The sequence below is a fragment of the Scardinius erythrophthalmus genome (genome assembly GCF_964197995.2).
Source record: "Scardinius erythrophthalmus genome assembly, chromosome: 6".
Lineage (NCBI taxonomy): Eukaryota > Metazoa > Chordata > Actinopteri > Cypriniformes > Leuciscidae > Scardinius > Scardinius erythrophthalmus.
The window spans coordinates 6,600,803-6,614,678 of NC_138226.1; the positions used below are offsets into that span (position 1 = coordinate 6,600,803).

Consider the following 13,876-nt stretch of genomic DNA (forward strand, 5'->3'; position numbering starts at 1 on the left):
TCTCATTATTATGAAAAAGTTTCTCATTATTACGAGATGTTAAGTCATTATTATGAGAAAGTTTCTCATTATTACGAGATGTTAAGTCATTATTACGAGAAAGTTTATCATTATTACGAGATGTTAAGTCATTATTATGAGAAAGTTTCTCATTATTATGACTTAAAGAATCTTTATTTTTTTACTCAATGTGGCGGAAACGGGCTTCCATAGATATGGGATATACTGTAGCTATGGACATTTAAAATAAGTCATTTGAAATGGTTTTATAGATTTTTTTGGAGCTTAAATCACTTTTGCTGCAAATAAGGAAAGACAACAAATATTTCAAGGTTGAAATGAGATGAGGATGACTAAACAATCTATTCCTTTAAACACTCTTTGATGTAATCAATGTCTGATGTCTCTGCAGCTGCAATAGCAAAACGCCATTAAAAACTCTGTTGGCCATCGGCCTGGCGAACTGTCATACGAAGTATATTTGTTATGTAATCACGCCTCTTCATTTAGCAGGAAACCAATAGAGGCAGCTCTGACAAAGGACATTGGCATCAAGGCCCACCGCAGAGAAGATCAATATGAGCTTTGTTTGGAGTAATGATGTCTGACCTCCACTCACCTGTGTTTGAGCAGAAGCGCTCGCAGCACGTTGGCTCGGTCTTCGGCTCTGATCTGGTCCGAGATGATCATGGTTTCCACCAGCAAGTGGGCGATGCCAGGCAGTGTGTTTTGATCCAGATCTAGCATTATGGCACCTAGGTAACAATAAACAGTGTTTGTAACATCGCTCCATTTATCATACACCTCTGTCAGCTTATATAATGAAATAATGTAAAATTGTGGGATCATTCTAAAGACTAAAGACATATTCTCACTTCTAATGCCAATGGGATATTATAAAACAACACCAATACACACACACACATACATATATATGCAAATTTTCAAAGTAGCTTGTATTTGTAAAGTATTTAATACACTGGATTATCCAAAAATAGCACTGAACCACATTTCAATCAAATGGTCAGCATAAACAAATATATCACGACATATACTGTTACTGTGCTATTAAATTTCTCATATTCTGATCACACCGCCTAACTCTACATAACCACAGTATTTTTAGTTGTTTTTGCAAACCCTCATGTCCGTTCATCACTGCCGTCCATTAAAGATGTTTTTTGTCAGGGTTGTCATGTTGGTTCCAAAACCACAAGAACTGAAACTTACCAAAACCTTCTCATTGATAGACATGTGTTTGGATTTGTAGTTTGGAGTCTCAAAACTAAAGAACTGTTTATCTTGAATGGAAAATTATCAGTTTTTCATGGTCAAAAAGTGGATATGCCCAAGAGGGTTTAATCCATTTATATCATTTAAGTGTCCATTTGAATTCTGTCAGTCACACGCTTTGTCAACTAGAAACAGCGCATGGATGTTAGGATTGGACCAGGATCGCAGGGTTGAGTGGGCTGGCAGAGTGTTCGACTCTTACCATGTGTGATGGTCCTGCGGAGCTCCAGCAGGCTACGGAAGGACAGCGAGGCCACATGCGGTTTGCCCCAGCGATCCGTCTCCTCCTCCACGTCTTCCTCAAACTTGATCCAACGTGCCGTCTCTTTCCAGCGCATCTCCTGGTTCTTATCCACTATCAGCTCGTTGAGCTCCACAAACACCTACGGTGATCACAATGTCAAAGGCACGTCATAAAGCACTTTTAAAGAATCATAACCAAAGTCGCTTCAAAGCAATTCCCAAGGCAGCTCATAGGAAACAGGCAAACAAGTACACCTCTAGCTGGAAGGGGAGCAAAACTGAAATATGTGACCCTGGACGACAAAACCAGTCACATGGGTCAATTTTTTTTAATTGAAATGCATACATCATCTGAAAGCTGAATAAATAAGCTTTCCATTGATGTATGGTTTGTTATGATCGGACAATATTTGGTCGAGATACAACTATTGAAAATCTGGAATCTGAGGCTGCAACAAAATCAAAACATTGAGAAAATCACCTTTAAAGTTGTCTATTTATGTTCGCGATTGTGCTGCATTCACTCACAAAAATAAATGTTTTATATATTTACGGTAGGAAACTTACTAAATATCTTCATCGAACATGATATTTACTTAATATCCTAATGATTTTTGGCATAAAAGAAAAATTGATCATTTTTACCCATACAATGTATTGTTGGCTATTGCCACAAATTGCGTGTGACTTATGACTGGTTCTGTGATCCAGGGTCACATATATGACAGCAATATCATAAATCTTCTTTTGTTTTAGTATTTTTTATTCAAGAGTAAAAGAACAGGTAATGGATCTATCAAAGATAAATGACAACCTTTGAACACAGACCTACTATGAGCTTAATCACAGTTTCATAACCAAATTCTCAGTGCTAAGAGCAATGCTACCAACGATCCTAAAAAGATATCAACCAATTAGAGAAGTTGTTGTTACATGATCTTTCACACTAAAGGAAGCATTGCAAATGATGCAATCGAATCATTCTACCTACACACTCAAACTACTTATATATCTGTATATATTGAACCTTATAAATACATTCAGAAACATTTGGTATTTTATGCTTATGACTTTAGATAAATCAGTGTTAGTATTGTTAGCTAAAACTAACTATTAAAAATCATGTCTGTTCACTGAAATAAAGCTGAAATAAAATATTAGAAAACATAGATCAAAAACATAACTTAAACATGATGTAAATTAGAAATGTCACCGTGGCAAATAGAATTAAAATTTGCAATTGAAATTGAAGTCTGAAACTAAAACTGAAATAAAGACCAACTGAAGCTAAAAAAAAAAGTTAAATCTAAAAACTAATAAAAAATAACAAAAGTACATACTGTAACTAGTAAAATGAATGAACTACTAAAACGAAACCTGAAAAGAAAAAAAAGCTAATTCTAAATTTTATAGTAAAATAAGACTATAAGAAGTAAAAATAAGAAGTAAATGACTATAAGTAAATTATTTTATATTGTACTGTAAATTCAGATTCGATTGGTATTTGCAAAGAGATTAATAGTTTATTTTCTTTAAAAAACAATATGCAGTTTTTTTGTTTTTTTTCAGATTTCCAAATAGCTTTTTCTTTGAATCAATGCAATGTAATGTTGATTTATCTCTGATGATTTCTTTGGCTGAAGAACAATTTACTGAATAAACTGTTAAAATGGCTAAAAAGAAAAGGAAAAAGCAAAAATGCTTCTGGAACTGAGGTGCTTAAAAAAATGTTGCGTTCTGGAGGACTGAATCCTGTACTCCAGTGAGACAAATGATTCTCCTCCACTGGTTGATTCAGAGCTCATAGATCAGCAGATAAAGCCACAGGAATAACACATACTCCAGTGTTGATTGACTAAGTGCCTTATGTAATTAATCCAACTGATTTAGAGACACAGATCTCGCTCGTTTAGTGAATCCCACAGGATGAAACGGATCAATAGCTATCAGCAGACCAGAGGAATTATCTCTGAGGGTCTCTCCTGCTCCTCTAGATTGATTATCTCTATTAACACCTCCTCTTTATCAGTATCAATGTCAGTCTAGGGAAAATGGAGGCTTTACTTTGAGCTACCTCTTGAGGAACAACACTGAAATTCAGATCTCAAAATCAATACGCATTTTTGGCTAGTTTTTCAATGTTTACTATATTGTGAGAGCCTGCCATGCTATTATTTTATGTTTTTGTCCACACTGTTCTATTATTGATCAATCTGCTCATAAACGAAACCTAAACTGTGTTTGGTCACTTTGCATTTTAGTTAAGTTATAATGTGGAGCAGTGGAGCAAACTGTCTGGATGAATGAAACTAGGTTTCATTTTTCTTTTCTCCATGTGGTCAGGAAGCTCAGCTCTCACCTCATGAGTTTTCTTGTCCATCCTCTTTCTCCTCTTCAGACTGGACAGAGGAGGTGAGCTATTGCTGGATCGTGGTATTTGACATCGTGATGATTTCTTGACGAGGTGACGTCTAACCCCAGGATTGTCCTCGAAACGGTGACCTTAAAGTTAAAGAAAAGGGAAGTGGTTAGGCAGATAAAATAAATGAAACTGTCAGTTTTGTAAAGGCAGATGCAGAAAAAAAAAAGTGAACCAACAATAAACTAACAGTCTGCTTTAACAAATAACACACACACAAAAAATTAGATACATTTTCATGTCTTTACTGAACACACTGTGTAAACATTCATAGCAGGTTAATTACAATTAACTAAAATTAGTAATCCTTAGATGAATGATCTGAGTTAATCGGAGTCAGCTAATCTGGAGTCCAAACAACGGGCCTGTCCCAATACCCACCCTTGAGAGCAACTGGAAATAAGAGCACAAGACTGTCCCAGGTCCGATAAATGTCAAAGTTTTGACTTTGGAACAGTATTTGAGTTTAAGTGTATCCCAGTAACTCATGTGGAAAACTTTCCATTGCGAGTTAAATTAATTAGATATTACATGTAATTTGGTAATAAATGTAAAGTGTTGCATGTTGTATTGGTGCAGAGCATGTTTATTGTTATCACTTAATTGGAAGCATCACACTATAACTAAATTGCTTCGTCTCTTAAATAGGGAATACTGTACAGACATGTAGGAGTTTATTTTAAAGTGCATAGTTTTAAAAATCAAAATATGTAAAAAATTATGACCTGTAAAAACTTTACTTGCATTTTTACAACACTATACCCTGGTTTCACAGACAAGTCTTAAGCTAGTCCCAGATTAAAATGAGCTGTTTTAACTGAAATCAACTTGCATTGATATATCTTAAAATATGTCAGTGCCATTGTTTTGTCTCAACATGCACACCAGTAATGTTTGTTTCTAAGGCACGTTTATAAAAGCCACTTAAATGCCCCAATTGAGCTAAGGCTTAATCCTGGCTTAATCTAAGCCCTGTCTGTGAAACCGGGCCTATATGTTGTAAGTGTGTTCCATCAGGTAATTAAATGTTCTACCCACTTGAACACTTAGGCTGCAAATGTTGGTATTGGGACAAGCCCAGCAAAGCCAGACTGGAGGTGTTGGTCAGAGCTGTACTGCCCTATAACAAACACTCACAGATTTAGATTTTTTTTTTCTATTTGCATCAAGTATTGCCTGATCCATGTCTTGAAAAGGAGATCTCAGAAAACATAACATTGAGAATCGTTGACTTGCATAAAGCTGAAAAGGGTTAAAAACACCCATAAGCCTTGATATTCATGTCCATGGCAAAACAAATTGTCTATATGACCAATTTATACAAAAGTACATGGTAAATCCAAGGGTTCACGTAGCTTTTACTCAACTGTAGCAATGAAATTACATACATTTGTGTGATTGAGAGTAAAAACGGGCCTAGAAAAACAAGAGAAGCCCAGGCCTTCTCAGCTGAGTGCAACTAAGAGGCGTACTTTGAATGCTAGGCCTTTCCAAAAAAATTGCTGTGATTTAATATTGTATCATTTTAGCCCACAAACCGAGGTTTTTATTGAATTTGGGATAATTGAAGGGGTGTATTATGAGAAACCCTCTCTCTCCAGCTGTTCCGAGTGCCAAGTAAAAGGCCAGGGCTCTCCAAGGGTTGAGGCCTGCCAGGACGCCCAAGGCCTCAGCTGGTTTGTGTTGTCCTAGTAGCCCGGGGATGTTCATTAAACAAAGTTAATTTTTTTACCCTTTCTCTCCTAGCCTCGCACATGACTCTAACCCCCACATCCCCCTTTAAAAACAACAACAAAAAAGTCCACACACTGGTGATGGGCCTTTACCCAGGGGTAGAGTAACAATAAGGTGGCCGTGCCTTTTGGCTGTACTCTGGTTGTGCTTTTCATGGCAGCAGAGCAAAAATCCTAGAGGAGACCAAAACAGCCAAGTTTTCATCAAAACACCACAGGACGAAACCAACTCAGGCTGCAAATGTGTGTTTGACGCACAAAAGTGCTGATTTGAAATCTCAATTCAAACATTTGTCGAGGAATTATTAAATAAATTAAAAAATATTTTTTTTTTTTTTTTTTTTTCACATTTCAATGTCACGTTAGTTACATTAGGCTACACACGTTCCGCATTCTGACAGCACAGCCTCTGCATGGGTTGTACCATGTGAGGGAGTTCTCCCCTCCCATCCTATAGAGTTGGTTGGGTCCATAGCCCGTCTTTTCCAAAACGTTTTCTCAGGTAGGCTACCACGGCACCGCTGGCGCCTACCGATAGCTGGGCCGGCCCTACAGTAACGGTACGTGTCAGGGAGGATGGATGGGAGAAAGAGGCCAGGAGGTATGGAAGCTTTGTTTCCGCCACAGAATAAAACATTTTAAAAGATAATTGCGACTTTTTATCTCACAATTGCGAGTTTACATCTCGCAATTCTGACTTTATTTCTCAGAATTGCGAGATATAAAGTCAGAATTGCGAGATATAAAGTCAGAATTGCGAGATATAAAGTCAGAATTCCGTGAAATAAAGTCGCAATTGCGTGTTATAAAGTCAGAATTGCGATATATAGAGTCAGAATTGGGTCATATAAAGTCGCAATTGTGTGTTATAAAGTCAGAATTGGGTCATATAAAGTCGCAATTGTGTGTTATAAAGTCAGAATTGTGTGTTATAAAGTCAGAATTGCGAGATATAAAGTCAGAATTGTGTGAAATAAAGTCGCAATTGCTTCTTATAAAGTCAGAATTGCAAGATATAAATTCAGAACTGTGTGAAATAATGTCGCAATTGCTTATAAAGTCAGAACTGCAAGATATAGAGTCAGAATTGTGTGAAATAAAGTCGCAATTGCTTAAAGTCTATAAGTGAATTATTATTTAACCTTTAGGCTACATTATTTGTTAACCCATGGTATTAATACAAACTACACAATAGTACGAGCTGAACTGTTGCTTCATTTATCCAATTTAGAAAAAGTGCTAATTTGGAATTCCACCATGGAAAAAGTGGGCCAGTCTTGGGCCTGAAACTCCCGGGCTGAAAAGTGGCCCCACTCCGGCCCTGGATACTATAGTACTTAATGGTTATACCGGTTGAGTTTTTTTGTGTTTTTGTTGCTGAAAAAACACATTAAACTAGCATAATTACAATTTCTAAGAACTTGCCTCATTTAAACTAGGTGATTTTTTAAATATTTTTCATTTGCCATTGACCCAAATGCAGGCAAATTGCAGTTATAAAAGTTTTATGACACAGAGTTTGTGTGTATTATTGAAAATAAACAGCGAGACAGAGAGATAAGATGGATATTTTCACACAGACATTTTCCCGAGGGACTGCAGATAATCACAGACAGGGAAAGGCCTTGAGGGCAACGCACTAGTAAACAGTCTACACAAAGACAAAAGCAAAAGCCTGAGGGTTTTACTGTTTATCAAAATACAAGTAGGCTGTTAGTGAAAAGCAGTGTTTGAACTCTGACTGATAACTGGAATGTTTCAGACCCATCACTTTTTATATAAGGAACAGTAACATTTGTTATTATTTACTCAGGTTGTTACAAACCAGTATGACTGATTTTCTTGCAAAAAAAGAGAATGGATAATGCATTGTTTGCTTTTTACATGCAATTATTGTGAATGGGGGGGGGGGTGCATTCAAGCTTGAAAAACAAACGCAAGCCATACACTTAATTTGGAATTTTTTTAACTATGTTGTGTCTAAAATATGAAAGTTAGTCAGTATTAGCTTCTTGATTATTGATTTGGCTTATGGCTGAAATAAGAAAGATGACAGATTCATATGCAAATTTAATCTTCTGTTGGTGGCACATTAGATTCATCGAACAATCACTGTTCAGTGGCTATAAATGGCTAAAAACATGCAGGAAAGACAAGAGCATTCATAATTCAGTATCCAAACAGATGTAAGAACGAAGACCAATCATAATTCAGTATGAATACAATAATGATGCCACTTGTGTCAATCAGTGTACACTTAAGACTTTTTAAATGTTTTTGGAAATAAGTTTCATCTGCTCTCCAAGGCTGCATTTATTTGGTCAAAAATACAGTAAAGTATTATTGTGAAATATTAAGATAACTTAAAGTAAGTATCACGACTCCAGTCTTCAGTGTCACATGATCCTTCATAAATCATTCTATGATGCTGATTTGGTGCTCAAGAAACATATTTTTGTGGAAGTCGTGAAACATTTTTCAGGATCCTTTTATTAATAGAAAGTTGAAAAGAACAGCATTTAGTTGAAACAGAATCTTTTTGGAACAATGTTAAAAACTTGAATGTCACTTCTGATCTATTTAATGCATCCTTGCTGAATAAACCTAATAATTGACTAACTGCCCCAAACTTTTGAGCGGTACTGTAGGTCAAAAAAGGTTCAGTCTGAATAAATTACAGACGAACAAACCTCTAACCATAATGCATGAGGAATATCAATAGAAATCACTATGCTTTATGTCTGAATCAAGTTACTGCGTAATATGAATCTGCCCTGAGATGATTTGTGCATGTGGAGACTCGGCTGCACATGTACTATATGTGTCAACAGGAGTGGATATGGACCTTCATAAGCCATCCCTTTAAACATGCCACATCACACCGGAGGCCATAATGTTTCATGTCAGCAAATTGTTTGCATGGACTCAGCTTGACATTCATTATCTTGTATTTCCCTACACGATCAATAAAACAACTCAGTTCGAAATCCCCAGCAATCAATTTCCAATGTGAGCAAGATCTATAGAGAGTGGAGTGCATTTTTACAATGTCACAACCGCAGTCATGTGAACGGAAAATCCTATCGGATTTAATCAAGAGCTCTCTGTTACACATTCAAGTGCAAATGCGTACTTCAAGGCTTTTTGCCACTCATTAACCTAAACTACAATTGTCAAAGACAATGGCAAAATTCTGTCAAAAAATGATGTAAGTGTGAAACAAAGTGGAGGTCGCTGTGACATTTGCAAAAACTAAGGTGGCTGGAAAATATTACCCTTCATCACGCTTCCAACTTTTTTACAGTAAGCACACTTACGGATCGGTTCGACTGGGGAGCCAAGGTGTGAGTGGATGGACTCCAGAAGGTCATAATCATCAAAATCCAGCACAAACTCCTCAAAGTCCTCAAAGCCGACCAATGCAAAGTTTCCCAGAGGGTTTTCCTGATCCACACAATGCCCTTTTCCAGCATCTGCATCAGGGCATTCCTCCCCTGAGCCGCCACTGCCGTCCTTCTCCTTCTCCACGTCTGTCATCTCCAAACCTGGTGCCTCCGGATCATCCAGGATGCCACCCTCTTCCGCGATGCTATTTTGTACCTTCTACAAAGTAGAACTCAAAAAACTCTGTCTAATCCCGAGTATATCCTGGAAGCACAAATTTCTAAAACTATGGAATGACCAGAAATGTGGTTTGCGATCAAATTTTGTCCAAGAATGGCAAGTTAAAGAAGAAAAGAAGGAAAAAGGATAATCTCTCAGCTAGGCCCTCATTCCAAAGAGAGTTTGTAAGATCCACCTGGCTGCCTGATAAGAAAATGGTGTCTGGCCTCAGGGTTTCCAAGCAGTAGTTCTGCGAGACGTGTCCGCATGTACGCAAGCGAACAGCAGGGATCACTGGAATTGGCTGATGATCCAGAGGAAATGTTGATACAACTGAACTACTTTTGAGGACTCGCACTAATCTATTGGCTGCCTCTGTGCTTTCCATGACGTTGTCGATTGATCCCGCGGCTGCATGAGGGACAGAGATGCGGTCCTCCGTGCGGATTGTCCCCCATCAGGTACAGAGCTGGTTACAGCACCCTATCAGAAAGCAGAGGTGAAAACCTCCATCCGAAACAACATCGGTGCAGATGAAGTGCACAACATGGAGCCACACATTACACAGCACTGTCTCCACATGACCGATCTCCATGGAAACCATGGCTGCTTCTAGAGCTCAACCCTGTCTCGTTTTCAAGCGGTTACCTGCACAAGGATTAGCCAATCACAGTTCAGATGTGTTCAATAGCCTATATAGCTGGACATTTTCTAAATTTTGTATGCATATGCTCAGAGGTTGCTCTTTCATAGCTCATCATGAGATATAAGGGAAATCTCAGTTACTGTATGTTTAATTTAGATATTAACTTTCTAATTTGAATTCTTTAGAAGAAACAAATACATACTCAAATGTGTCTATTGTGTAGATAGTGTAGATAATCCTTTTTACAAAATAGATGATATTGTATTTCATGTTCACTGTAATTGCACTGTAATTGCACTGTAATTGCTGACTAGGAAAAAAACAATGGGATATTGAGACTTTTTTTGAGGTTATAAATAAATTTAATTAAATATAAAAAAAAAAATAATATATATATATATATATATATATATATATATATATATATATATATATATATAATTCAATAATCACACTATAATCACATTGTTGTGAGATATAATTGGAATAGTGAGACAATATTTGTGGTCATTCAATAAACTTAAATGTATAGAATATATATTCCAAAAAAATCAAAAAAAAAAAAAAAAAATAGTAAAATAAAATCTCCCTGTAATTGTACTGTAATCACATTGCTATAGGAGAAACAACTGAGATATGAAAAATATGACATTTGAGATTATTCAACAAGCAATTACAAACTATTCTAAAAAAAAAAAAAAAAAAACAATGGGGTCATTCAAAAAAATAAGTAAGAAAATCAATTATGGGGTTTACACAAGTGAGCATTCGGACATTTATGGTATCTAAATGCCCTATAAAGGTGTCACACACATGAAAACAGTGGCATGGAGCGGGACAGACTTAGACATGAGCCGTTTATAGCAAGCTAGTGTGATGCAAGGCTTAAGTTCAATGGCCTGTTCCAGTGTGGCGGCCTCATTTGTAATTTGCTGCGGTAGAGCAGTCAATGCTTCCTCTTTTCTAAAAGCAGGAAAGGCTGCGGGCAGGTCTCTGGGAAGGATAATCAATTGGAACAGTGAAGTTAATTATAGCTGGAGGGGACTCATCCACAGAGCCGCTGCAGCCCTCACCTAAAAGCACTCTGCTGGACTCTGGCCTTCATTCACAGGGACTAATTTAGCCATATTAGCTGCACTGTACGTCACGTAGAGTAAACAGCAGTATCATTCATGAAATTAGCCTATATCGGCACGCCAGATGGAAACATCTATGCCTCCTTCAAAACCCAACCAGCTGCAGGCATGTTAGCATTAAAGTATTTATAAATAGAATTCTAAAAATATTTATAATAAGCAGTACTGATCAATTTAACCAATAATATCAACTTATTAATATATCAATATAAAAATATTAAAATATATTAAATATAGTATATTAAAATAATATACAATGATGTAAACAATACTGAACAAGTGAACTAATAGGGATAAAGGGATAATAGGGATAAAAGGGATAAATTCAGTACATGTCATCTAGTAAGATAGCTGAAAATCTCAAGAACCACATTTCATTCATCATGCAACATGCCACAGGGTAAGCACCATTCATGAGCAAACATTATGGATTCAAATATTCTGGATGGGGCTTTATATCTCAAATGAACTAGGTACTAAACTTAGGCTCTGTGAAAATCATCTGGCTCAATAAAAGAGAGTGTGTCTAGCCATTCCCATGGCTTGAAAAATCACCACATGACACAGAGGAACAGCTGGGAGGCCAGCTGGGAGGCCAACTGGGGCATGGGAGCCCATTTAAAACAAACCCCTCGCCTCAGGAAGAACTTTACAATGCTGCATCTAAGAAAACATAGTCATGCGCAACACATCTTTAGGGATCCTCCCAGACACTGTACGGGAATGACTTCGGTGACGTTCCCCAGGATAAAATACTAAAGAAATAAAATACTAATTTGCACTTTCCACAAATAGGGTGCCAAAGAGATTCTTAAACTTATTTTTAAAAGACTAATTGAAAAATTATTTTAGAGAAATGTAAATGTAAATGTGTAAATGTCTTTCATCAAAGGTTAGTGACATGAGGTGCCTAACCTTCATAAACTGATCCACAGCCCACAGGTCAAACTACCCATTAAAATATTACTCCATTAAAAGTTCTCCTTTTCAGTTTTATGTATTAGAAGTAAGATGTATTGACTGACGGATGTATTTTGCAGTTTTATATACTGGGGGATATAATAGCTTAAATAGGTTGCAGCTCAGTCTGACATTGTTATGAATTATTGGAAATGAAACAGGGCTTTTTGTTGTTTTTTTTACTTTTTTCTCTTGTAATAACTTTGGTAAACAGGTTGAAAAGTTAAGCTTAGTAATTGCAGTCAACACTTCTATCGAAAGACATTTTATATTTTATACCTATTCTTTATATTATGTTAATTTTATCTTAAAGTCCCCCTGTGGTGAAAATCAAGTTTTTAATGTTGTTTATATGTCTTTTGTGGGTTTTTTTTGTGTTTTTTTAATATGCTTTAAGACAAACCATGTGCAAATTCACATGTCATCACCATTGATGAGTATTTTCTCCTTAAAACTGCAGTAATCTAAAGACAGTCTTAAAAACGCGATTTGAAATATCTGGTGTTTCTGACGTCAAAACCTACCTGTAACCAACAGGTTAGCACATCATTAACAGCAATCTAGCAGGGGAGTCTCGAGAGAAGCAATGTTATTCTGGTGTATTTTTCAGTTATGATATAAAAAAATTGGGTAGATATAGCAAAATGGCGGGTGTATGATGTATATTACGATGTTATGATGAATTATACGCCTTTCTCCAATGGCGTTCTAAGTTGTTCATAGTGTTTCTGATGATTGTTAGAAGACAGCTGTCTGACTCTGGAATGGCGAATGGGAACATGGTTTGTGTAACATTAGCAACACATTATTAGCTGTTTGATAACAGCAAAAGGCTAATCATATTAATTGCAGTTATGTGTCCAACGTTGCAATCACTGTGCAGCGTTTACCTCAGTAAGTTGAGCGAGTGAATCTCTGAATCTCCACGTATACTAAATGAAGCAAGGGTGTAGAGTACATTCAAGCTATTTTAAGGCATGAAGACATTTTTTTCACAGGGAAAAACTTTTAAATATATCATTTTGGTGACTAAAGATAAAATTATTGACTACAAGGGGGACTTTAAATAACAGTTTATTTAACATTTCGCCCCACCAAAATTAAATAAATAAAAACATGGGATTTTTCTTTATAATACTTTATTTTTTTTTAAGTAATGGGACATTCTATTTGTGGAAAGTGCCAATTACACTCTTGCAAGGGTTTTTAAAGGAGTAGTAGTATTCTTGGACTGTCATACCCTGTAATCAGTTGAGCTTACTTTATTAAGAATAATCATTAATGTAAAAACAGCGGGAAGCACTCTGGTGCATGGCGTAGATCCAGTGATCCTGACCACATCTGAACATCTCGAAAGTCTTGTTTACAACCACGGGAAAGGAAGCAGAGGGCAGGCCAAGTGCTGACCATGGCCAGCCAATGATCCTGCTGCTCTGCTTTCCACCAAAACACATTTATGAGTATGGACACGAATACCCCAGCGCCCCGAAACTTACCAGAAACCTTGCCAATGTGAACGTCTAAGTCCACTATACAAACACTCCCTGTCATCACTCCCCTCCTCTAGAGTGAGATTTTAATGAGCATTTGGAGGAACTACAGGCTTTGGCTTGTCAAGATCAAGTTAAACCATCGGCCCGAGACTCGGTCGTTGGTGTGGTTCCAATGACACATGCAGTCAAACACGCCAATCTAATTTTGTTTGAGTTACTGCACTGATTTCAATTAAGATCCAACGACCGCAACAACATGCAAGTTGTCTGCTTTAATCCTTGTTTTAATCATCATGGCTACACACGCTGAAAACTCAAATCAGTAAGTGCACTGATTCTCGAGACAAAAG

General features: G+C 36.8%; 1 protein-coding gene across 1 annotated transcript in view; it reads right to left on the reverse strand.

Moving 5' to 3' along the window:
* Positions 1-13,876, reverse strand: part of slc4a3 (solute carrier family 4 member 3) — a gene marked incomplete at its 3' end in the record, with an annotated part of 86,087 nt that overhangs the window by 17,065 nt on the left and 55,146 nt on the right. Inside the window, exons 8-10 of the mRNA XM_081367751.1 lie at positions 3,896-4,038; positions 1,496-1,676; positions 620-755 (exon numbers count right to left, since the gene is read on the reverse strand). Coding sequence (XP_081223877.1) covers positions 620-755; positions 1,496-1,676; positions 3,896-4,038 — 460 coding nt within the window. The remainder of the gene's footprint in view (positions 1-619; positions 756-1,495; positions 1,677-3,895; positions 4,039-13,876) is intronic.